The sequence below is a fragment of the Ambystoma mexicanum genome, chromosome 4q (genome assembly GCF_040938575.1).
Source record: "Ambystoma mexicanum isolate Mex_15411 chromosome 4q, UKY_AmexF1_1, whole genome shotgun sequence".
Classification (NCBI taxonomy): domain Eukaryota; kingdom Metazoa; phylum Chordata; class Amphibia; order Caudata; family Ambystomatidae; genus Ambystoma; species Ambystoma mexicanum.
The window spans coordinates 723,144,810-723,171,927 of record NC_090928.1 but is presented as its reverse complement, the minus strand read 5'-3'; the positions used below and the strand labels follow the sequence as shown (position 1 = coordinate 723,171,927).

General features: G+C 45.4%; 1 protein-coding gene across 6 annotated transcripts in view; it reads right to left on the bottom strand.

Moving 5' to 3' along the window:
* Positions 1–1,327: 1,327 nt before the first annotated feature.
* The window catches only part of ANKEF1 (ankyrin repeat and EF-hand domain containing 1), a 349,443-nt gene continuing 323,652 nt past the window's right edge, over positions 1,328–27,118 (bottom strand). For all 6 annotated transcript variants that reach the window (XM_069608310.1, XM_069608313.1, XM_069608309.1 and 3 more), the window contains one exon: positions 1,328–2,452. In XM_069608310.1, the coding sequence (XP_069464411.1) occupies positions 2,294–2,452 (159 nt within the window). In that variant the 3' untranslated portion in view covers positions 1,328–2,293. The remainder of the gene's footprint in view (positions 2,453–27,118) is intronic.

Below are 27,118 nucleotides of genomic sequence, written 5' to 3'. Positions count from 1 at the left end.
AGCGAGTGCAGAGCCAAGAGAGCCAATATAGTCCTTAATAGTTCTGGAGGAGCAGGGGGAAACCTGTTTGGAGGAGACCTCCATGGAGCTGACAACTCTGGAGACCTTGTCAGGTGTGATAGTAGAGAAGGAGAAGAGAGAGAGGAAGAGGGAGGGTGGGAGGCCACAGGAGGCGGGGGGTGGGAAGGGGAGGTTGAAAGGGATGCAAGGGTGCTCGGGTAGCCCTGACATTTTGCATTCAAGTGTGTGGCTAGTGCGTTGCAGAGAGCCTGGGAGGGAAGAGGTGAGGAGGAGACTGCAAAAGAGTTGGCTAGTTCCCTGAAAATTGTAAAGATTTCAGCCGTGTTGTTGGATGCACCATACACGCGAGCCTGGAGAATTGAGAATAAAGTAGTACTTTGCCATATTCTTTGAATCTGTCTGGTTATTTGGTCCGAGATCTTTATTGGTAATCCCATCTAGCACAAGAGACACTTCAAGGTGCTAGAGCACACCCCCTTTGGGGACAAGGACTAATGCTCCTGTGAGGAACTCCCTAAGTCACCTACCATAGCTGCCGGCATGGGACTATCTTTTATGAAGAGTAGTGTGGCAACTTGATGTTTGGCTGAAGACAATGTGAAAGGCAAAGTATGGAAGAAAAAGGGAAGATGTCCCTTTAATCAGAGATGTGTATTTAAGTGTGGGTCTTGCAGAGTGGGCACAACTCTCTAGCCTCACAGGAGGAGTCTCCCCCTTGGGTAGAAGGGACGAATACCTGCGATTCGTCACACTGGCCATTTCATGAGAAAGCTTGGCATATTTATGGCATGAGTCACTGAGCATTTGCTAGCAATACCTGGTAAATAGTACAAGTACCTAACCATATGATGCCACTGGCTTGTAAATCATGTTATTCCCTGGGAATATGATGCTCATGTTCAGTCTTTGGAAACGTGGTGTGGGTACCATTATATTTTATGCCAATACGTGGAACATTCTGTTAATACCTGGCAATTATGTGATTAGCTGGGCATATGATGGCAACGACTGGTAAACATTGGCAGTGCCATCCATGATATTAAGTGTCTAGTATCATAGCAATTATTAGCAAATAATGATAGTTATTGAGCACAGAATGGCAATAGCTTGTAAATGGTTTAGGTACAGTAGCCTGGCATATTAATATAGTTATACTACACACGCTCCAAACATGTTGGCACTGCCAATTCATTCCAACAGGGATGTCACTGTCTCCAGGGAGTGACACAGAGAGCCAGTCCTCAGGTTACAATAAGTTGGGACCATGAGGAAGCGAGGTGTTAGAGTACAAAAAAGACATGTTCAGTTACTTTCAGAAGCAGTGCTGGTTTAATGTTCATTGACATACAGAGCCCAGGGAAGCATTCTGAGACTAAATTAAAAAGTGCATCAAAAGTCATTTTTACACAACCTAAACTCAGATAATGTAGAGAATGGAAAACACAGTGATTTTTAAAGAAGGGAAGCAAGAGCATTTTTAATTGTATAAACGTTGATTTTTGATCTGTGATAGTTGCTTCTAACTGTGTAAACATCCTGCAGCTTTTATTAATGGCCGAATGAAAGTGGAAGTGAACTTCATCTGCAAAATCCAAAATATTATTTTACTGATCCAGAAATAGCTGACTTCTATGCCCAGAGGCAAGTATAAAGGACCAAAGAATGGGCATGTTATTTTAGACATCATTGGGATTGTAGAAAATAGCACTCCACGTGTGTATTTCATAATGATATTATCTGCATAAGAGTACTGCAAATGCTTGAATAAACCTAATTCTGCAATGCAAAGAAAGGGAACAATTTACAATCCTTTTGTAGCATTATTCATCCATAGTTTTCTCCTTTCTATTTTAATTTGATCTCTGCGATGCTTCTCAAGGGGCTTGTCAAATTCACTTACATTTTATGATGATGTAATCATAAATACAATAAGATCGTCAATATGATTGGATGGAGCAGCTTGGGCGAAGTGAATAGGCTGTTGACACAGATGGCTAAAAATTACAGTTCGAAGGACCATACACATAAATAAACTGCAAATGTACGTTTAATAAATTGCTCTCGATATTCTAACATATCTATGAAAATATTCTTTGTCACACTGTCTCTTCTTTCTGAAAAACAGAATTCAATCTAGGGATGCAGAAAATAGCAGCCTTGCACCAGAAACCTGGATCCTAATCAAGAGATTTCGAAAGATGCAACATTATCACTCTAATGCGAAGGGATCCTCTTTAATTCATGTAAACATTCACCTCAAGATTTGTGATATCTATGAAGCAGAGTCAGCGGTTAACGCCAGAGCTTTTTCCATTAGATTTTTCTTGAATGGCATCTTGAAATCGTCAAAGTCCACTTCATACGTAAAACGTTCACGGAGCTGTACTCTCTTGTTTATTAGCTCTTCGGTTGTGGGTAGCGGAGTCCAAATCTTAGAAACAAAAATTATTATTATTTTTTAAAATTAAGCCAGTACATCAGAAAATAAACGACGTTTGAGGATAATAATAATAAACACTGACAACAGCAATGACGCACATACAAAGCCTGTCCAGTGCACTGCAAATATTAGTTTCACACTGGCATTGATATACATAGATTACAAGTAATGTGGGTATGTATTGACATGTATTTCTACGATACACTGTTCTTATCAACTTGTAAAAACTTAAGGCCTAAAACCTTTGTTCATAAACATAATTGTGTGTACTTATGGCAAAAGGGCTAGTAATCTCTGTAGTAACTATGTGTTGTCCTTAGCCTACTCCAACCAAAGCATAATGGAACATCTCCATCTTGTGGCCAGTGCACGAAAACGTACCAAAGTTCCAAGTGCAGAGGCCCAAGATGCATGCACATCCCTCCCTAGAGGGAACCAGTACACATAGCCTCCCTGTGAGACTCACTAAATTCATTATGCGGTATCAGCCGCAAGGATTATTTCCAAATTGGCTAGAGCAGTAGGGATTGAAAATAGATTGTTTTAAATGGATGGTGCATCGAATTTGGAGATAAAGCTTGTTTTTACCACTCCCTTGATTATGGTCCTGGAGTAATTACTGCTTGCATGATTCCTATGGAATTGAACATGCAGTTTATTCTTGCCGTACAAGGTCAACTACCTTATGTTTTCACTCTAATTTTTACATCCTTCCAAGAGATGCAGTTCAACATTTTAAAAACTCCCCTGAAGTGTATACAATTGTTTTCCTATACTAAAGGGTAGAACAAGCACTTCCCCTTTAAATCATCAAAACATGTTTTGCAGGAGGACAACTCAGCCTACCTTCCCTCCACCTTTGCCATGTACAGTACAACTTGGGAAGTAAGGTGTCTTAAATACATTTAGAAAATGGTACAGTAACTTTATGAAACATGATCTACACAATCCATTTTCGTTTTCAAAATGATAATGGAAATCGATCAAAATTAAACTTTGCACAAAAAAGGACAATTGACTTTATTGCAATATGGCAATCAGCTTTTCCAAAAATCCTCTGTCATTTCTCCAGTACTGGGGGTTATTTTGTAATAAGGCATATACTCAGAATTATGGCATTTGGTACCAGCAATTTCCACACGAAGTAATACTGGGGAAAGTCCAAAGATCCTTAAAAGAGGCCCCACAAGTACAAAGAAAAGCACTCGGGTTGTTATCTTTCCAGACCCAACGCTCCACCCACTCAGTTCTCCATGAATTCTCCTGGTCTTGCCTTCTATAAGGCCCACTCTACTCCCGGCATTAGGCATATGTGGAAAAGCAGGACTTATAGCACAACCAGCAATGAACTCTTCCAAGGCCATTCTGATCGGTAGCCACACCTGGCGGAAATGGCATGCATTGTGCACCTCTTGTGTTCCCCTGCCGAACACAGCATGAATGCAGTGACAAAGGGAGATATTTAATGTGTGCACTGGTACACTGCAGCAATCTGCAATAGCAGCCCCCACTGCTGTAATGGCATACGTAGGTTCCCTGTATAATATCAAAGGCAGAGACACACAGCACAGACTGTTCTGAAAAACAATGATGTATTTTCATGCATGAGTGCATCTGAATAAACAGACAGATTGTCACCTCAATGATGGGCATTTATTCATTTATTGGAATTTTTGTTCAGCGCTGGGCCTACCCAGAGGGTCTTGAGTGCCTTTCAAGGTTCAAAGGTTGAAAAGGTGGGAGGACAAACAGGAGTTACAACCTGTTTTCAGGATAGGAGAGAGAGATTAGGATAGACAATTGATACCACAGGAGGTGGAGCGATGGGGTTATGTGTGGGAAAACAGGTATGTGTTGAGGCTCTTTCTGAAAGTGGTTATGGATGGTACAGTGCGTATGTGAAGAGGCAGGGTGTTGCATGCCGTTGGTGCCCAATTAGTAAATGCACGTTTTTGCGTGCATGTTCGTTTTCAGAGTGGAATGTGTAGGAGATGCTGGCTTGCTTGTCAAGTGTTTGTGTGGGTGATGGGTTTGAGTTTTTCGTGAAGGTAAGATGATGTTTTGAGGTGGATGGCTTTGAAAACAATGCTGAGTTCTTTGTAGGCAATTCTTTGATGTACAGGGCACCAGTGGAGCTCGGGTGATATGTGAATGTTTGGGAAGGTGGAGAATGAGTCTGGCTGCTGTGATTTGTATGGCTTGCAAGCAGGGCAAGTCTGCTGCTGGGGAGCCCAGTGAGGAGTGCATTGCTGAAGTCCAGCTTGGAGAGTACTAGTGCTTGGAATTTGGTGAGGAAGCCATCAGGAGCAAGGATGTGTCTGATCTTACGTTGGAGCTGTAGTAGTATATTGCATGTTTTGGTGACACCAGCTATGCGGCATGTGAAGGAAAGGTGGCAGTAGATGGTGAAGGTCATGGATCTCACAGGTGTGGAGAAGGATATGTGTGAGTTGCCTGTAGCGAGTTCTTTGACCCAGGGGGAGTTTGGGTTTGTGTCTGGGGGCAGATGAGGAATTTTGTATGGAGGGGTTCAGCTAGCTTGAGGAAGTGGGTGGCCATCCAGGTGGTGATGGTGGTGAGACAGCTATTGTGGAGGTGGAATTATGTGAGGGGGGGTTGGAAGTATATTTGTGTACGTCTGCATACTGGTGAAATTGGACATTGTATTTGCTAAGGGTCCCTCCAAGGGATTCAACAAATAGGTCGCAAAGGAGTGGAGACAGGGAGGAGATTGCAGGACACTGTACTTGAATGGGGTGGGGTTAGATCGGAAAAAAGAGGGCATGGAGACAAAGGGCCTCATGTCAAGTTTGCCGGTCTGTAAATAAGGGTGCAGGTAAGCTCACCGGCAGCCTTGTTTCGGAACCGGCAAACTATGTGTTTGCCTGCCGGAGCTGCTGTGCCCAACAGGTCTGACCAGGCCGGAGGCAGGGGTCACGGTAAGCAAAGCCGTCACGGAAGCACCAGCACCGTTAACAATGGTGCCGGTGCTTCCATGTCCCCACTCCCATAGAGTCCTATGCGACTCTATGGGAATGGGGATTAAATAAATTACTGGCGCCTACTTCCCGGCCGCCTGACTTGTAATAGCCCGGTGGCACCGGCAAGGCAGGTGCTGGTCATTTTTTACGGGTCCAGTAGCACCCGGCAGGGTAACCCGCCGGACCCGTAATGAGGCCCAAAGTGTGTACTGTCAGTAAGGAAGGAGGTGAACCAATCAAGGATAGTGCCTTAGAGTTACATCCTGTGGGATAGGAGGTTTAATACAATGGTGTGGTCTGATGGTATTGAAGACTGCAGAGAGGTCGAGGAGGAAGAGTAGTGCTGTGTGTCCTTTGACTGTGGTGTTGTGGAGGTCATTTAGGATGTGAAGTGTAGCAGTCTCAGTGCTGTTTTCAGGTTGAAAGCCAGATTGGAAGGGGTTGAGTTGGTTGATTGTGGTGATGTGTTGTTGCAGTTGGACAGTGACGAAGCATTCCATGATTCTGTCGTGGTATGACAAGATAGTGATGAGTCAGTAATTTTCTGTGAAAATGGGCTCAAGGGAAGGCTTTTTGAGGAGGTGTGAAATTTGTCGAGTTTTGAGGGCAGAGGGTTAGTACCATGTGAGTGACAGGAGTTGATGATGTTTAGCCCATGGGGAGCAAGGGTGGTAATGCAATTGGATGCAGTTTGAGGGGGGCATTGTGCAGGTTTTGTTTTGATAGTAAGAGTTCTGAGGGTGTCTGTGTCGATGGGGTGGGAGTGTCGTATCATTTGAAATGTTTGGGAGTAATTGTAATTGTTTATTTATAGAGCGCTTATACACAGGTGAAGTTCTTCAAAGCAGGACGGGAACAGGGTAATAATACATAGTCATTCTTAGGCCTTGACATTTCCTAATGATCTTACAAAAATGACTAGCATACTTGGCCTGACGGCCTTACTACAAGTGCAGGTGTAAGACAAAAAAGGAGCAAAGAGGGAGGAGAGGGAGACGAATACACAGTCCTTAAGCTACCTTAGTGGGTCAATGACATTTCAATAGTGCAAGTACATGACAGTTGGTAACGGCGATAAGTGGGGGGAGAAGGACACACAAACAAAAAACTACTGTACTAAGCCTGGCGGACCAGGGCCAGTGCATTCTAGGTAACGTAAGTGGCAGTCATGGAATGAAAAGGAGGGGGAGAGGGGAAGGGAACAAGTGTGCCCAGTCCAAGGCCCTGGGTTAAGTGCCGATAGGTTACCATTCTCAAGGAATGAGTAAAGAAGTGCAGAAGTGGTGGGTGGAGTGCAGGGGCCTAGTGGCAAGTTTGAGGACTGGCGGGGGAGCCGGAGACCTGTGTGGCTCTGGGGGTGCAGCAGGCGACCAGTCAACAAACAGAGCTGAGTTAGGGAGAGAGGGAGGAGGGCGGTAGGCAAGAATAGAGAGGGCGTTAGCAAGGGCGAGGGAGAGAGAAGGAGGAAGAGAAGAGGAAGCTATTGAGGAGCTTCTGGAACTTAAGGTGATCAGGCTCAAGACGGAGAGACGCAAGGTGGATGTTGCAGAAGGAAGCACTTGTAGAGGAAAGAGATCTACCCACAAATCTCTGTTTTGAAAATCAACTCACTCGGAGAGAGTTGGAGGAGTACGAGCGGAGGGCTCTAGAAGGGGAATATTTAGGGAGAGAGAGTTGTAGATAGTGTGGGCCCGTCCCCAGAAATCCTTGTGGACTATACAAAGGATCTAGAATCAGGCGGTCACCACCAGAGCGGAGAGTCCGGTGAGGAATAGAAGGCTGGAACTTATCCTGAAGGAATTTAGGCCCGACCTATAGTAGGTTCGGTGAAGCAGACAGAGATTTAAAAACTATGCGCTGTTTCAAAAGGAGCCAGTGTTGATGACGCAGAACCGGGCATAAAGTGTAGTAGTGGCAACCCGAGCAGCCAGGTTCTGTAACAGTTGTAACCGATGGATAACATCAGCTGGCTGAGCCGGATAGAGAGCGTTACAATAGTAAATGCTTACTAGAGACAAGAGAGGCCACAACTAACGGACAAAGCGGGACAGAAGGAAAGGTAGAATCTTACAGAGAACATGCAGAAGGAAATGTCCAAACTGATATACTGCACTCACCTGCAAGGCCATAGAGAGCGATGCAGACAGGTAGACCCCTACGTTTTTCACCACCACCACCGGGATAGGATATATACCCAGCGCGGAAGGACAAAAAGAAGAAGACCAAGAATCCAATGCAGGGGAGGTCCCTACTACCAGGACCACCGTCTTATCTCAGTTAAGTTTGAGCCAGCTGGTGCTCATCCCGTCACCCACGGCTGACAGGCAGTCACACAGGCGAGACGACACCATATCCTGGTCAAGGTCTAATCGGACCAGAATTTGCGTGTCGTCCACATAGGAGTAACACCTAAAGCCATGGGAGCGGATGAGACCCACCAGGGAACAGACATAGATGTTAAACATTGTGGACAAGGCAGAGCCCTGGGGGACTCCACAGGAAAGAGAATAAGAGGGAGAGAGAAAAGGAGGCAGAGATACAGACTGGCCTCGGCCAGACAGGAACGAGTTGAACCAGGCCAGTACGGGGCCAGAGATACCAATGGAGGCCATGCAAGAGGGGAGGATGGGGTGGACAACAGTATCAAAAGCCACTGATAGGTCAAGTAAAATCAGGGACCCCACACCCCTTGGAATCAACAAGCCTGGTCATGTTATGGATGCATTGCTGATACTAGAACGCTCTCTGTACCCCTTACCGGGCAAAACCCAGATTGAAAAGGGTCAAGCACCAAGGAGGACTCCAGAAAAGAAGACAAAAGAGGAGAAATTAAGGCTTCAAGACGTTTCATGAAAAAGGGAAGTAAAGAAATAGGACGAAAATCAAAAAGAATAGAAGCATCCAGGGACATTTTCTTTAAAAGAGAAACCATGGTGGCCTGTTTAAGTTCACTGGGAATGCATCCTAGAGTGCAGAAGAGATGTACAGCCTGAGTCACCAAAGGGATGATCATGGGCAGAAGATCTTTTAAGACAGATAGAGGGACTTGGTCAGACGGGCTGCTGATTTAAGATGAGAGATGGCAGTCAAGACGGCCTTGGCTGTAAACACTGGAAAGGAAGCCCAGCCGGTGGTTACAGGCGGATTGATGTCATCGACCTTCACCCTGGTGCCAGGATGGGAAAGTTCTATATTGTTGTGTATGCTAGCGATTTTAGAATGAAAGAAATCAGCTAGAGCGTCACAATTAGACTGAGATGGCAGGGCAGTAGGGAGAAAACGGGCAGTAGGTGAAAAAGATTTAATAACGAAGAAAAGCTCATTCGACTGGTTAAGAGCAACTTCAATAGTGTGTGTAAAAAAAAAGCCTGCTTGGCTATTTTAGTCGCCAAATGATACCCATTTTAGCTGCCTTAAGTTTGGCAGAAAACCAAGGTTGGGAAGGCCGACAGCTAATGCAAGTAGGGTTAAGAGGCACAAGTTCGTCGGCTGCACTCAGGAGTGCTTGAGACAAAATAGAAAAGTTGATAGGACTGTCATTAGTGCAATTAGCCATGATGACATACGCTAAATGAGACATATCCAAATTGTGCCAGTTTCTCCTAAAAATAGTACGTTTGGCAGGAGGCGACAAGCGAGTCATAAGGGGAACCGAAAAAGGGACCAATAAATGGTCTGTTCAAATGAGCGGAATAACGGAAGGAGTACCAATCACAGGATGGCTGAAAACATTTTGTCAAAAATTCCACCAAGCCGGTGGGTGGGTTTGGCCAAATATTGTTTTATGCCTGGGTTAGAGATATTCAACAAAAACTGTCCCAGATGAGGAGCTGGAGGTGAATTGAGTCAGATGTTAAAATCACCCAAAACTACTAGGTTCTCATATTTCAAATTAGGCGAGGTGACTAGTTCCAAGAAAGGATACTAAAAGACTGAGTAAGACCCAGGAGGGCGGTACACGAGTAGAAAATTAACAGATTCTGACGCGGATATCGCCAGACTTACCATTAATGATTCCATACCCAGAGTGTGAACAAGAGGCACCAAGTTAACTTTAATAGCCGCTTTAAAAATAACAGCGACCCCCCGCCCTCTGGGATGGGAGGCAACCATGTGGAGAATATTGTAGCCATCCGGCAGGAACTGTGAGAACATGGGAGCCGAGGAATCAGTCAGCCATGTTTCAGTTAGACAAAGCAAGTCGAGGCCATCGTTGCAGAGTAAATCATATAAATGGTTGGCATGCGCAACCACTGAACTTGAATTAATTAACTGAACACTTAAAAAAGATGTAGATACAACATGGGCCAGCCTAACAGCAGGAGCAGACATAACAAATCCAAGAGGAAAGACTGTGGTCGTGGGTGCCAAATCCAAGACGTGAATAGTGGTAGCCATGTAGCGCTAAGACAGTGCCCCCAGGCCCGTCCGAGTCCTAGAAGGGCCCAGACGGGCTTAACTTTGCCACAACTTCGGCGCACTGAGAACGCATGCGCTTCGCATGACCGCTGTGCTGTATAGGCAGCTGTGCATAAAACGTCACATGGAATTACCAGGAGCCAATCCGCCCTCTGCAGTAGTGAGGACAGAAGAAAGACTACGGAATGTAGTGTGTGCTGGTAAGAAAAAAAGAAATTGCAAAGGCAATTCCCAAGCCGAGCCTCGGTCTGCCTAGAGGCCAGGCACCCTTAAACAGTGAGCACTGTTACAAGGAAATGAGTTAAATGCTCCCCATTAGTGAAAGCATGACAATAACAAAAAAAATAGAAACAAAATCCTATTTAGATAGAAATATTTTGCGTGAGGATGTGCAGCACCCAGTCAAGTGCCTTGGAAAGGCATAAAATCCCAGCCTTAAAGGAAATCAAAGTATGCAGTTTAAAAAAACACTAGTATCAAAGAGCAACCGGCAGCGCTGGGCCGTACTGTATCAATCCAAAACATGGCTAGCAGTGAGGGGCAATAAGCTCCAAAATCACTGATCCACCCTCTGCAGCAGTGAGGACAGAAGAAAGACTACGGAATGTAGTGCGTGCTGGTAAGAAAAAAAGAAATTGCAAAGGCAATTCCCGAGCCGAGCCTCGGTCTGCCTGGAGGCCAGGCACTCTCCAACAGCCAGCGTTGTTACAAGGAAATTAGCAAAATGCTCCCCATTAGTGAAAGCATGACAATAATAAAAAATAGAAATTAAATCCTATTTAAATAGAAATATTGCGCGTGAGGGTGTGCAGCGCCCAGTCAAGCGCTGTGCCAAAGGATGAAATAGCAGCCTAAAAGGAAAACTAAGAATACAGTTTAAAAAAGCACTAGCATCAAAGAGCAACCGGCAGCGCTGAGCCGTACCATATCAATGTATGGATGTCAATGGGGAGAGTGCAGAAAAGGGAGCCGTGGTGAGAGAGGCCATGTGGTCAGGAGGAGGCAAGGGAGCCAGGGAGGTTATGGAAGCAGATGGCAAGGGAGGCCGTGAGGAGGAAGGTTGAAAGTTGATAAGCCGAGGGAGGATCCTGTCAAAAAGTAGGGGGTTGGATTGAAGCCCATGTACCAGGAATGTACCATTCCAATAGACATTTATGATGACCCGGGAGGTGCAGGAGAGGGCAAGAAGGACGTCCCAGTGGGTGCTGCCATTTATGCGTGAGGAAGAGTAAGGAGAGAGCAGAGCAAGCATACAAAGGTACATAGGTCGGGAGAAGGGACGAAAGAGAGGATATCGATGAGAGTCTCTCTGATGGAAACACTGATGTAGGTGTCAGCAATAGGCAGGCCTGGGTTGGAGCCCAGTGTATCCTTCTTGAGTTTCTTCCTGCCAGTCTTAGTGAGAGGTGAAGGATAGCAGATAAAGAAGCAGTTAGAGAAGATAGGAGAGATAGTAAGCGCCATAGAGTGTGGGCAACTTAACCAGGCAGAGCAGCTGAGGTACGTGTGTGGAGGGGGGGTAGGAGTAGGCAGGAGCCACACAGGGTAAATACAAAAAGGACTGAGAAAGAGAAACAATGGGAACTGAAGGGTAAAGAGCTGAAAACAGACAGAGCAGAAGCCAAAGGGAGTGGCCAGCAGCGCAGTCCCAAGAAAAACAGATGTGAGCACCTAAAATCGATTTTAAGCTACAGCTGTACAACCAGTACAGGATAAAAACATGCTTAAGTTCGATTTCAATTTTAAACTAACAGTCACAGACAATGCAGGATGAAAACACACCTACATCCAATTTTGCAACTAAGAGTCACAAACAATGCAGCATGAAAACATACCTAAATTCGATTTTGAAAACTAACAGTCACAGACAATGCAGGATGAAAACACACCTACATTCGAATGAAGTGACACAGGTATTGCAGCCGAGCAGTACAGAAGTGGGGGCAGTGGAGGTTATGGCATTAGGGAGTTAAAAAGCAATATGAAGTGTGGCCACGAAGGAGACAGCCGAGAAAGAGCAGTGAGAGTGAAAGGAGGGGTCAAGGGTGGGTGCGATAACAGAGGGGAGAACTTGCCTGATTTTGTGTATTTTGGAGTTACAGTAGTCCATAAGGGAGTAGCATACTTCAGTGGAAGGGGGTGTAGAAGGTCTGGATGGTGGTTTGGAGAGGGATTTAACAATGCTAAGTAGTTTCTGTGTACGATTATGTGGCAGATTGGAGAACTTGGAGGTAGTGGGTGGCTCTGGCATTGTGTATGTATTTTTTGTATTTGTTGCAGCAGTATTTGAGTGGTGTTCTGGTTGTAGGCAATGGGTTCTTTTGCCAGGCTCTTTCTATGCAGCTGGCTTCCTGCTTGATAGAGAGATGGGAACTGTTCAACCATGGTTTATGGTGGTGGCTAGAGGGTTTTTGCGATTTGAGTTTGCCAATTGTGTCACATGACTGTGTAGTAATGGTATTGTAATTGTTGATTAGAGTGGAGGGATGTGCTTGCGGGGAAGGTGGTATGAGAGGTGCTAAGCCTGTTTCCGTAATGTGTTTGGTTTTTCTGGCGGGAGGTGAGGGTGATGCGTGGCAGGTCGAAGCAGCTTGTATGGTAGAATGAGCGTAAATGGAATGGCAATGTGGTCTGACCACCACACCCACATTCGGTTTTTTAATGTAGACATGATTTTTGCTTGAATTCAAAAGGTCCTCGGTGTTGTCAGCTGTGTTTGGGGGGTAGGTGATGAGTTGTGTGATGTTATAGAGGGTGAGTGGAGTGAGGATACTCTTTAGTATGGGGTTGCTGTCTGAATTAAAACGACCAGGGTTGAAGTCGCCAAGTTAGATATTGATGCCTGGGGGGCCTGTGGTTGTTAGTTGTGAAGTTAGTCCTGTCGGTCTGCAAGTTGGGATTGTGTGTTGAGGGGTGGTACAGGAGGTGGGGAAAGGTGGCGTGTGCATGTGAGGGAGCGGAGAAAGTGAGAGTGTTTCAAAGGATGTGTATGTGTGCGGTTGCTAAGTGTGAGTGACTCTTTATGTATGATAGCAATGCCATCACCTTGTTTGTGTTGTCGGTCTCTGTAGTAGATGAGATGCTGTGGGGGATGCAAGTCAGGGATGATAGGTGTGTAGTGCCGTTTCAGGCATGTTTCTGTAAGGAAGCGTTTATCCGGGGAGTGTCTGCTAATGAGTTCATTTATTTCATGTATCTGAGCAGGCGCAGAGCGTCAGTTGAGAAGAATGCAGGTGTATGAAACTATTGTTTTAGTGGGGTGCTGTGGTGGAGTTTGATTTGAATGTTGGTTGTGTGTTATGAGGCAACCAGTGGAAAACAGGCTAACTGTGAACAAAGAAAGAAAAAGGAAAGTGAACCTTTCGCTCTGTCAACCCTTTGCTGTGGATGACCTAAAGAAATTGCTTACATTTCAAAAGTAGTCCAGAAGTACTTCAGCAGGAAAGAGACAAACAGGAAACAGGAAGCCTGTCCCCTTTTGATAGTCATAGCAGCAGCTGTAGGATCATAGGATGCTGATAAGGAGCTGGCCAGAGGATTGCAAGGGGAGTTTCAGGATGCAAAATGGAACCGCTAGAAGGGTGGGAGAGAGAATTTACTCTACCTTCTGCCCTTAACTGTATGCCCCTAAGTGAGTTTCTTGATAAAGCTTCTTCAGGATCGCGTGGTCAGCCACTAGATCAACCTTGGATGGTTCTTGGATGGTAGCACCCCTGACCTCTGCAGGCAGCCTCAGGCAGCTGGAATGAGCTTGGTGTTCCTCTCAGTCAATTTGAAGCCCCCAGACACAACTGAGAATATCAGTAAGATAGCTCTATTCGTTAGGTGTACATCCTGCATGACACAGGTTTGAATCCCGCAGGGCTGACTCAGCCCTTTACACGTCCAAGACATTTATAACAGGTAGCATTACATTGGGCAATAATAACATATTTTAGCACACCTTTCATAATGTGAGCTGTACCTCAGCCAAACAGGAAGCAAGAATTCTGAGCATTATTTTTTGTTCCATGATATTTCTGATTCCTTCCTGGGACCCTTCACCGCGCCTTAACTCCCTGGTGTGCCTTTGCACCTGTGTTTGTCCTCTCCTTGCTGCAGCACACTCTCTCATTCTTGTTTTGTCTCCAGGAGGATGTGTGGTCTTCAGGATATCATCTGCTCCCAGCTCCTCTTCCAGCTTGCGACAAACTAGTCCACCCTTCCCGGACTCATCTTTTGGCAGTGTATTATGCCTCGCCGGGTTGTCATGGCAACTCTGAAACTCTGTGCAACACTGAGGCCAGAGAGCAAACTTTCAATTTGCTCCACTTGAGGCGCACAAGTCTCTTTTTCTTTGCTCCCTGGGGGCAGTATTCGCGGGCATGAAGTGAGCTGGAATGCCCTCCTTAATTATCTCAATTCTCTCTGGACGACATTAATGCCAAGAATGCCTCCTCTTGGGCACTAAGTCTAAGTTATCACATCTCTTAGAAGTTGGAGAGATGCTGCATGAAGTGCAATAGAAAAGTATTATATTATTGCTACTGTTTTTATTATTTTTAATTGTTGTGTGCATTCTTGGTTAAAAACAAACCTTATACAGAGTTATGCAATAAAAAAACATACATAAAATCAACACAATTACTATCAGCTATTATAATTATAGTCCAACAAATTATTATGCCCCTTTCCATCAATAATATAAATAGGCCCCGAACAGAAAAACAATCCTGATGAGAATAACCTTTACACATGATCTCCGGTAGATGACTTCTCTTAACTCAATTATTAAAATATAAGTCCTTGTGACTGATTGAAAATGATCTCTAATTGCCTTCTTTCAAACACGATTTACTAAGAGTATAAAACCGCCTGACCCTTAATTAAGTAAAGTGCTACCCTCCATATGTAAAAGGCGGCAGCAGTAATGACCACAGATTCCGCCACGAAGATGGCACTCCGGAACTGTTCACCTTTTCTCTGGGATGGCCTAGCAATACAATGAGAATAGCCTTTTAAATAATGAGAATGCATTGTGGGACATTGCTTCAGTAAATGATGAGCCGATTCGATTGCCGTATTACAGAGTCGGCATACTCTTTTGTGTCAGTCCACCTGCCCGTATGCTCAAGGGTCGGTAAAATGCTTAATCGCAAATAAATAATACATTTTTGAATTGATGCCGAATATAATTTAGTTAAGTATGAACAAAGTACATTTTTTCGCGCCCCCTACTTGCTTTATTATTATTATGAAGAGGAACTAGAAAGGTGAAAGCGGTGCACACTCATCCATTGCCCACATTGCCCTGTGTCCCTGCCCAAAATGTAATTTTCCATTTGAACCCAAAACCGGTAGGGTAGATTTATTTATTTATTTTTGTATTTCTTGCAGTGCACTGAACCCCTTGGGTATCTATGCTTGTTACATTGTGGGAAGAAAATACAGAAAATACAGAATAGAGAGAACACAGGAAACAAACGCAAAACATAACGAGGTAGGAGGGGCATCATGGTGTCTTATTCTGTTAGGTCAGGGAGCTTTTAGGGGGAATTCCAGGTTTTTACGTTTTTTCAGAATGTCCAGTAGGAGGGTTCCTTTCTCAGGGTGATGGGGAGATTGTTCCAGAGCTTGGCGGTCATGACGGGTAAGCTTTGTCCTCCTGCAGTCTTTTTGGAGAAGGTGGGCACTCTGAGGAGATGGCTGGTCATGGATCTTACAGGGTGCGCAGGGTGTATTTCTCCACCCGGCGTGAAAGGTAGGACGGGGCAGTGTTTGTGGTGCACTTGTTTGAGATGGAGAGGCTCTTGAATTTAATCAGTTCCTGGATCGGGAGCCAATGGGCATCTTTCCTAGATTTTGTGACGTGGTCGTGCTTGAACAAACCTAGGGCTGCTCGGAGGGCATTGTTTTGGATGTTTGCAGCTTGCACAAGTTACATTCAGAGGTTCTTGCAAAGAGAGTGTTACAGTAATCCAGTTTGCCTCCAGTGATGGCTCGGGCTATGGTAAGTCAGTTGGTAGTGGTGAGGAAAGGCTTGCTGGCATTTAGTAGTTTTGAAGTGTAGGCAGCGGAGGAGGCAATGGCATTGACCTGGCGAGAGAGGTCAAGGGTGGCATCTAGGTAGATGCCCATGGTTTTGGCAGTAGAAGATGTTTTGATCCATTTGCCGTCAATGTCAAATCCTTTGTATCCTGGGTCTATGCTGCGGAGGGTGGAGTGAGAGCCTACAATGAGGATCTCAGTTTTGTCTTCGTTGAGGCATAACTAGTGCGTTGCCACCCAGTTTTGGACAATGTCATAAACTGAGTTGATAGTTGCAGTGTCAAGGTGGTAGGTGACAGAGAGACAAGAGGATTTGAGTGTCATCAGCATAATTTGTGTGGGATATGCCGAGGGAATCCAGATGATCAAAAAGGGGTTTAGTGTAAATGTTACACAGAGTTGGGGAGATGGTAGATCCTTGTGGGACTCAGCAGGTTACTGGTGTCGGTGGGGCGCGCAGCATGGTTGTCCATGAAGACACGGTAGGATTTGTCTGCTAAAAAGGATCTGATCCAGTCTGTTGCTGCTGGGGAGAAGTTTGCTGTTGTGGTCAGATGGTTACAGAGTGTCTAGTGGTCGACGAGGTCAAACGCTGCAGACAGGTCCAGAATGAGGAGCAAGGCTTGCTTGCCTGAGTCTTTGATCTCGTCTAACAATTTGTTTAGGTTCAGTAAGGGGGTTTTGGTTCCGCGCCTTGGTCGGAAGCCTAATTGGCGGATGCCCAGGATATGGTTATCCTCAAGGTATTGTTGGACCTGGGTATATGCTGCTTTGTCAAGGATTTTAAGGATGAAGGTTATGGTAGTGATGGGGCGGTAATTAATGGAATTAATGGGGATGGTGGGGTCAAGGGAGTTTTTTTTATTTTTAGAAGCAGGAGGATCCAGGCTTCTGTCAGGGCAGTTGGCACAGTTTTTGTTGTAAAGGAGGAGTTGATGATGGATGTGATGATGGGTGTAAGCGTCTCGGCGCATTCTTTGATGATAGGGGCTGGACAGGCATCAAATTTACATCGGGAGGACTTGAGGCCTTTGATTATATTTGTGACTTCGAGTTCTGATACCGGGCGGAAGTCAAATTGGGAGATATGTCGGCTGGTAGGGTGAGTGCGGGGTGTGGAGATGGTTGGTGGTGTTTTGGCGAGGACGGCCAGTAGCTTGGTGCAGATTGTCATCAGGTGGGAGGCGATTTTCCCTGTGAGGGCTTCTTGAATCTTGGTACACCAGGTGTCATCTATGATAAGGTCTGACGGAGGAGAGACTGGCGACTCGAGTTAGCGTAAGATTGTGAATAGTTTGCAGGTGTTGGATTGGTATTGTAGCTTCTGGCTTTGGCGGGGTGAATTGCTCTTTTGTAGGCTTTGGCTAGGGAGGTATACTGGGCTTTAGAAACTGTGGACGGGTCTTTTTTCCATGCCGTATCAGCGGCACGCTTCTTGACGGCGGTGTCAAGGAGCTTGGGGTGAACCAGGTGTTCTTTTTTAGAGCTTACATGGATTTGCACTTTTTAAGCGGAGCTCTCAACAGCTAGAGCAATGGTGACGTTGTATAATTGGACTAAGGACTCTGGGTTCGTATTGGTTGGGATAGTGAGGGCTGACAGGAACGGTGTGAGGCAGTCCTTGTTCTGGTTTTTGATGCAGCGGGCTAAGGCTTTGGGTTACATTGAATGACAGGGGCTGGGCCTCTTTTTGGGGAGGTCAAATGTGATGGTGTGGTGGTCAGACCACGGGCAGGTTTTGGTGGTGAGGCTGGTCAGGTTGCCTTTAAGGTTGGCAATCCAATCGAGGCTGCAACCCTAGATGTGGATAGGTTCAGTGGTACGCTGAACAAAGCCGGTGTGGTTGAGGGCTGTGGCTAAGCTTTTTGCAAGTGGGTCTGTGGGGTCATTGAGGCCAAGTTCGAGGTCTCTTAGTATTAGGATATTTGAGCTGGGCTTGACGGTGGGATTTATGATCAGCATGAGGTCTTCCTCAAAGGATGAGATGGGGCCTGGTGGGAGATAGATGAGGTGGGGATTGAGCATATTGGTGGATGAGAGAGTGAGTTTGGTGGACAGCATTTAGCAGTTTGGGATAAGAATTGGTGGCCCTGGTGGTGATGGTATTTTTGTAGATAAGGGCGACTCTGCCACATCTGCTGTGAGTTCTGTCATTGCTCATGATGGCATATCCTGGGGGATAGCAATGGATAGATCAGGGCCTGCTGCAGGGTGTAGCCATGTTTTGGATATGGCAAGCAGGTTGAGAACATTGGAGGTGAGGAGGTTGTGAATTCCAGGAGTGTGCGCAGGGACTTATCTGGCATTGATCAGGGAGCATTTGAAGGGCTTGAGAGGTTGCTGTGGGGGGATGTGGTGGTGAGCAGGCGTAGAGTTTGGGGTGGATGGGGGTTGCTGGCCAGGTCCACAAGTGGAGGAGTTTGTTTCTCGCATGGATGGAGGGTGGAGCTGAGGGGGGCTGCGTGGGCTAATTGTGGCAGCAGGGTCTTGTGGTGCGCAGCTGGAGGTGCTGATTCCTGATAGATATTGGGAGAGGTAGGCCGGTGGGTGCCATAGCGTCTGCAGGTTTAGAGAGGGGTGTTTTGCAGTGAGTGGTGGGCCTGTGTAGGGTGCAGCTCGGGGTGCAAGATGCAGGGCGTAGATGCAACTGGCGCGATTGCGCTTGCCTAGTGCAGTGGGTAACGGGCCTGGGCAGGAGTCATGGTGCGCAGCTGGAGGTGCTGATTCCTGATAGATATTGGGAGATGTAGGCCGGTGGGTGCCATAGCGTCTGCAGGTTTAGAGAGGGGTGTTTTGCAATGAGTGGTGGGCCCGTGTAGGGCGCAGCTCGGGGTGCAAGATGCAGGGCGTAGATGCAGCTGGTGCGATTGCGCTTGCCTAGTGCAGTGGGTAACGGGCCTGGGCAGGAGTCGAGGCACAGCTCGGTGTGCCAAGATGCGAAGCCTAGATGCAAGAGGCGCAGTTGCGCTTGCCTAGAGCAGCGGGAAATGGGCCTGGAGTCAGGGTGCAGCTTGGGGTACGAGATACAGGGCCTAGATGCAAGTGGCGTGATTGCGCTTGTCTGGTGCAGCGGGGAACGGGCCTGGGCAGGAGTAGGGGCATAGCTCGGTGTGCCAAGATGCAAGGCCTAGATGCAAGCGGCGCAGTTGCGCTTGCCTAGTGTACCGGATAACGGTCCTGGGCAGGAGTCGGGGCACAGCTCAGGATACGAGATACAGGACCTAGATGCAAGTGTCGTGATTGCGCTCGTCTAGTGCAGCGGGTAACGAGCCTAGGAGGGAGTAAGGGCGCAGCTCAGCCTGCCAAGATGTGAGGCCTAGATGCAAGTGGCGTAATTGAGCTTGCCTAGTGCAGTTGGTAATGGGCCTGGGCGCAAGTCGGGGCACAGCTCAGGATACGCGATACAGGGCCTAGATGCAAGTGACGTGATTGCGCTCGTCTAGTGCAGCGGGAAATGAGCCTGGGCAGGAGTCAGCGCGCAGCTCAGCATGCCAAGATGCAAGGCTTAGAATCAAGGGGTGCAATTGCGCTTGTCTAGTGCAGCGGGTAATGGACCTGGGATGCGAGATGCGAGGCCTAGATACAAGTGGCACGATTGCGCACACCTGATAGGATGGGATAGTGGGATATTGGGGCGCCAGCGCCTAACACCTGTGGCGCACAATACTACAACCTTGGCCTGCGTGGGCTTCGCCTGTGTGGGCTTCAGTACCTGAAATATAAGCAATCATTGCCTGAAGTTGCATCTGCGTGGCGGAAGTGTTGGGCCAACGGACGGTCAAGCAGGGTCTTGTGCTCATGCGGAGCAAAACACGCCACATTTGCCTGCATGGGCTTCACCTATGTGGGCTTGAGTACCTGGAATATAAGTTATCCTTGCCGGAAGTTGCGTCTGCGTGGCGGAAGTGTAGGCCCGATGGTCGAGAGTGGAGCCCTGAAAGGGCTGCCAGTAGTTTCCTATGAAAGATATAGAGGCTTCTGCCATGAAAACGATTTTAGGTGTGCAGGATGACTAGGCAACATGGATGGCAATGGTGGGTTTGTAAATGATAGGTGGTACATTTTTCATGAGCTGTGAGGTTGCTACTGGCATAAACTTGAATTCCTTTCCCAGCCTCGTTGGACAGGGGACATGAACCTCCTAAGCACACACTACTGAGGAGCTTGTTCATATTTTGGAATATTTGGAAAGAGCAAACTGAGAACAGGGTGCGAGATGCTGCTCAGAGGATGACACTCCAGGGTAAGGAACTGAAGGCAAAATAAACAGTATGTGCAAGAAAACTAATTAGGCAATAGCATACCTCTCAACTCACACACTTTTGGCGAGAGTCACCTGGCAAGGAATCAGTTACCTCGCTCGCCAACCCACTAACCCGTTCATACACTTCAATGGGCCCTCACCTGCCAAAAACCATATAGTTTGTTTCCAGGCGCGCTGAGGACATAAAAGGTTGAGAGGTACGCTATACAGATTGGCAACAAAGAAACTGATTTTCACAAAACCTATTGATCACAAAAGGCAGTAAGAGTTTGGGGAATACCAGAATAAAGCCACAGAGTGCATTAGGACTATGTGCTAGAACAGGTATAACTCTGGGAAGACTAGAAAAAGCATGGCAGTCTACTCCAGCTGTCCATTCCTTTGAATATGTGCTGTTGGAAAAGCACAGAAGAATACTGAACTGCCCACTGTTAGCATGCCACCCTGCTAAAAACTTTGATGCACAATGCACACTCTGTGCCTAGACATTCTGTATTTCCTCAATTCAACTATTGTTTTGGACTTCTGTAGGTTCATATTTTCTCAAAATGCTCTGCTTTAGTTAAAAAAGCATCATGCTATCACTCTGTGACACAAAAACATGTAACGTTACCTTTTTTTAATTTTTTTTATTGAAACTTCAGCTCAGCGACACTGAAAGTGAACTGACAGGACACCGAACTTTTATTACAGCAAGACAACCTGATTTTTCATATTTCCCACATAAGTCATTGACAATCTATGAGAAGCCTTCCGTCCTTTAAATGTTTTAGGCGTCATTACCATTGAGTGGATGTTGATTGTCAAGATCATTGTGAGATCATATTCTCATTTAGATGTAGGGAATCTAAAAAATCCACAATGGCACAAGTCAACCTGATGTTATGTCCAGCAGCAGCGTAAGACCACCAATTCTGAGTGTCAAGTTCAACAGGTAAGAAATCCCCTGGGTGGCACAACCGTCGTGCGATAATCGCAGGGCATCCCGTGACTAAATGTTCCGTAGTTTCAATTTGAAGTTTGCAAAAACGACAAAGGTTGCCGTTTACTTCGTTGATATGACGAAGAGATCGCATTTCCCTGGTGTTCAATGCATTCAAACGTAACTTCAAAAATTGCTCATGGTGGTGTTGTGATGGACAGGTTACCAAATATCGGCATTGCACGTTAAGTTTATGTTCACCCACGCCCGATCTCAGAAACGTTGGCATCGTTTGCAACAGCTCATAGTTCTGAATCCAACACCATGAGTCAAACTTCTTTTCGACACATTGCGGTTGACTAAGTAGATCAGCTAGATTTAAGTCAGCGTTGGCTAAGACTGCTTCCAATAGCTGCCGCCATACTTCTAAGAGGCCTGATCGCCCACAACTTGGGGTATGTTCAAAAATTTGATATGACGGAGTCAGTGGAATCAACTTCATTTTGCGCAACACCATCAGCGATTTCCACATGACACAGTTATGCATTGAATTTAGTGAAAGCTCGTAGCGAAGTGAGGTCATCGAGATGTATCGGGGTAAATTCAATACCCAACGCCAAAATAGGCCTTCAAGCTTCTGCCAGAACTGGGCATCTATGTTCCAGCCGGATTCGGATCCAAAAGTGATTGCTGGAAGAACCTTTTGTACATAAAAGATTAGGACTGGTTCAAGTGAAAATTTTCCATATAACTTGTTTATTTTTAATGCTTGCATACTGAATTGACTCATTCGGTTCACAAGATCAAGCTTCCAATGATATTCATTTACAGAAGTATTAAATGTTATTCCAAGATAACGAATGTAGTTCACCGAACTCAACGATATTCCATGAATTTTCCACGTGAAAGCCTTTTGTCTTTTTGTTCCACCAGCCCCAATGGTCACCATCTTGGTCTTTTCCGTATTTAATATGAGGTCGTTCTTAGTAAGATACTCATGCAGGTTGGTTAACAGACGTTGAAGACCAATCTGCATGAGATCTAATAGAACAAGGTCATCAGCATAAGTTATGCAACAAATGTCAGTATTGTTGATCTTTGGTGGAAAGCAACGGACAGATTCCAAATGTATCGGAAGGTCAGAGATAAACAGTTTAAAGAGTTCAGCCGCCAGTGGGCATCCCTGTTTCACCCGCTTTTCAGTTGGTATTTTCTTCGATAGGTCACCCTGGTTATTTAAACAAATCCGAATAGCGGTGCTAGAGTGTAACGCCATAATTGGTTGCAGCAGTTTTTGCGGGCAGTTCCATTTTGACATTTTCTGCCAAAGTTTGCCACGATTAACACTGTCGAACGCGCACGAAGATCGATAAATGCCAGGTGTAATTTTCTTTTTGCCCTTAAGGTTTCGGATTTCAGTATGTTTAGTATCAATAGGTTGACTTCTACTCTGACCCCCTTAGTGAATCCTGTTTGGCGGACATCATAGATCTCTTCACGCCTGGACCACTGGACAAGTTGTAGTCGTAGAAAAGAGGCAAACATTTTTCCTATCGTGTTCAGCAGGGCAATCGGGCGATAGTTGTTAGGATCTGCCCGATTGCCTTTCTTATATATAGGCACGATGATAGCTTCACGCCAGGACTCGGGAACCGTCCTTGAAGAAGACAATAAGGAGAACAAAGCTTCTATGAAGACTGATAATCAGGCTTTGTTTTGTTTTAACATCATATTTGATATCATGTCCGGACCAGCAGCGTGAGAATTTTTCAGTGGACGTATTGCAATTTTGATGTCATCTAGGGAGATTTCCAGATCCCATGTGGTCGAATTGTGATGTAGATCAGTCGATGGTTTACTCAGGGGAATACTAAAAGTATTCACAAAGGGAGTCTCCCATTTAGCTGCTTCGATTTCGTTTGAGAGAGAAGATAAATGACGTGAGTTTCCTGCATTCAGTATTGCCCAAATTTCACGTGAGTTCTTTGAAACTAGTTGTTTCATGATTAGTTCCGCTTTGTCTTGTTTGATGATCGTTTTTTGAGATTTTAGCCAGTTTCTGTATGTTTGACGTCGCACTTGAATTGCACGTTTGAGATTGTTGTCTTGTGAGAGGTAACTTTTTCAGTGCTCTTATGTCTCGACGCATCAACCTCTTTGCAGTTGTTACCAATGAAGATGAAAGATGTCTATGGGAGATGCCCATCACCCTGTCAGATACATTGACAGTGATGAAGTTAGTCAAAAGCAGTGCATAGTCTACCGACAAACCCGCATTCTGTTTGAGAAGTTGTTGACTTAAAGTGTGAATTCGAGAATCATTCATCCGGAGTCGATTGCCTCCAGCGTTCATTGATAACGGGAAAGCATAGGTCTTAGCACATTGTGACTATTCTAACATGCAGGAGAGACACAACAGATCGTGATCGCTATTTGTCATCTCACGTATCGCTAACTTCAAGTCTTGGGCAAAAGGGTTTGAGATACCCAGAAATAGTCAATGATTGATCTTGATTTTGAATTTGACCAAGTTGCACACGGTGGTTGATCACTTTTCACGTTACCATTGACCATTTTGCAATTTCGGTTTTGCAATGCCAAACTCCACATCTGACCTCTTACGTTTACATCTTCTTTCAGTAGAGGAATAAAGATCTGGGATAAGCGGTCGATTTTAAACCAGGTACAGTTTAAATCACCACAGCATATAATGGATATATTCGAGTATCTGGTCTATGTGGCATGTGATCGAATTTAAAAAAGCCCTTGTGCAAGTTTTCTCAGGATTCCAATATCCATTGATAATTAGCAGATGTTTCCTTGTGGATATATTTTCATCACCGGTCCGCATCAGGACAGCTTGAACAAAGGGATTTGGACAGTGAGAGTTCACAATTGACCACCAGGGATTGATTTTTATTAGTGTCAAGAGGCCTGATGATGGTCGCCCTTGTGCACTTTTAATGGCTGGATTCATTAAAGTGACGTAGCCATCCCTTGATGGAGCCTCACTTAACCATGTTTCCTGAAGACATATAACAAAGACTTTTTCCAATGAAACATCAAAACTATTAAATACATGTTAAATGTTAAATGTTATATGTTAAAGGTATTTGTATTTGTACTGGATGGAATGGAATTGGTTCCCAGGCGGATCTGTAAATGATAAAGGTGGAATGGGTTAGTAAGGTGAAGGAGGGAGTAAGATAGTGAGAGGAGTGGTGTTCTGTTGGCAGCTTCAGCTCAGTATACACCGGGTGCTGAGCTTTGGTGCGGGTATCGGATCGGAGTCAGTCCGCATGTGCTGTTGTTCCGGCTTATGTGTTGTTGCAGTGTTGTGAAGTGCGTGCGGCTTGTTGTGTGAGAGATGGTTGTGTGAGTTTTTTGAGTGAGATAAGTATGCAGAGTTTGAGCTTATATTGGTTAGTGGGTTACCTGACCTTTACCATGCTAACATTCACAGTTCTGTCTGAGTGTGGCACTTGTTGGCCCTCACATTCCCATCTAGACGCGGCGCGGGCCATTGTTTAGGACTTCATCCAGGTGTGGTCATGCCAACATTTATACTTTTATCTAGATGCGGCGCAGGCTAGAGTTTAGAGATCCGTCCAGGTGTGGGTCTGCTAACATTCACAACTCCAGGTGTGGCACACGCTAGCATTCACGTTTTTCCTAGGCACGGGCATGTTGTCCTTCAATCAATCCTATCCAGATGTGACGCATGCCAACGTCTATCTAGGTGCGTCTGCCGGTCTGGATATGTTCGTCCAGTACGTACGAGTGGGAGAGTCACTTGAGGGCTTTCGTCAGGGTCTCGGTGTGTGGTCAGTCTCTGCAGCCTTCCTTTGTGGCTATTTCCATGATGTCTTATGTGTGGGATGTATTTACCCATGCATCCGAGCCCTACCTCAAAACTGTGCAGTACTGACATGAAAACATCATGATGGCCAGAGCTTCCCAGAAAATGCACAGGGAAATGCAGGAAGAATAGGCTGCCACCCATTTTTGCCGATGTTATGGGCACAGAAGGACACTGCCTAAAACCACCATTGGACTACCCGCACAGTAGTCTGAAACCATTGGGAATGGCAATGCTGATTGCCAAATGCAACCTAGAATTGTGGGGAATTCATTCTTCAATCCCAAAAATGGGTGCAGTACCAGTACTCACCACTATCCAAAAGCCGGCGTTTTAAAACCACCCTGTGTTCCTCTGAAGGCAAGCCAAAGTGTCTATTTTAAACATTGCAACATGTGCAAAATATTCACTGAACACCAGCAGACATTTGGCAGAATGAGGTTTTGTGTGCTTACAAAATCTGGGAAATGAAGAGCCCAAAACAGTGCTTATAACAAAACTGCTATGGAGTCAGCAGTTTAAGTTGCACTGGATTTAAAGACACTAAAATCGAAAATGTTTAGATGAAATGAGTGACCTATGTTTGGTGTCACATGCCTTTGTAACTGTTGAAATGCCATAGTTTTGCACTTAGAATCAGCATTCTAGCTGCATATGTAAAAATGTTTAGTTTTATTTGAATGCAGGAACTGGGGAACAAAAAGTGACATTTTATCTGAAACTGGCTTAAAGAGATTCCAATTCTGCCTGGCAACTACCCCCATCAGGAGTGAAACTTGAGTCACAGCTGTGTTCCCAGGCCTAGCTGCCCTTTTGCTGCTCACACTAAGGATATGCCATCTATCTGATAATTGAATTACCTGTGCTCTGCAGGAAAGTGAACAAAGCCCTGTCCTGGCTCAGGCAAAGGTTTTATTGGCAGGAGTCGTAAATGGTCGTAAAAAGTGGCTACCTCCTGAGGAAAGGGGAGGAGCACTGCCTGTGAGAGCAAGCTGGCTTGGCAGAACTGGAAAAACCAGTATTTCTACCTTGTGCTGAGAGGAAACCACACCCCTTTGGAGCCAGAACATAACTTTAAAAAGATGGATCATTCATAGAGCGGACATGTGAAAATTTTATAAATGATACCATAATTCTTGTGATTTTTCTGCCCACATTTTAAGAGGTTTTTCGACCCGGTGGCGTGTTCAGAGGGGTTTTAGCGGAAAAGTGGATATTACTCTAAATGTATGCATGTTAAAAGTCTGAAACTTCATCAGTTAATGTCCATACTCCCTGCGCACATGTATGTAAAGTTGGGTCAATGTCAGAAATTGAAAAATCAGTTAAAAAGTCAATTATGTGCCATTTCTGAATGCAAGCTCTTAGAAACAGCAGATTTGGACAGAGACATGGCTAAATTCAGCCACACCATGTATATGTAATTTCAAGCAACTGTGTAACTGTGAAATATGTCTTTTATTATCAAATATAGAATGTGTGCAATCTGACAGAGGAGTGTCCTATCTGCAAGCCATAAAATGACATCCCTCTGACTCACAGTTCATTCCCCAATCAAATGATAAATGGAAGTTTGACCAATTAGAAGCTGAGAGAGAGGTAGGGTCAGTGATGCTAGAACACACCCACATTCTAAACACATAAAAGCAGACAGACAGGACAGATAGGGACCTTCAATTCCATTTGCTGCAACGCGCTCTGCCGGACCATACAACATCCAGAGATCCAGACTTCAAATTCATCAACCTCCAGAAAGCCAAACTAGAGACCAGACCAGAGAGAGAAAGCAGTGCTGTACCCAGAGAGAAAGCAGTGCTGTACCCAGAGAGAAAGCAGTGCTGTGCCCAGAGAGAGACCCGAGCCCAGTCTAAAACCCTGACCAGATCCGTGATGAGGCCCATTTCACTCAAGAATATAGTGTGAGTACCTAGAAAACTGTGCAGAACCAATCTCCTAGTTAAAATAATATAATTCAATCCTATTTTAATCTAAGTAGAACTGTCTCCTAACTGTCACCTGTCATTTGCATAGCTGTCACTTGTCATTTTCTAGTTGCAAGCTGCACTTGTCTTTTTTGAACTTTAAAATTTCAAATCTGAAAAACGACCTTTATTTAATCGCTCATATCTCCGCAACCGTTTGTGCTAGAGACTTGCAGTAACTTTCATTTGGAAGATGAGATCCT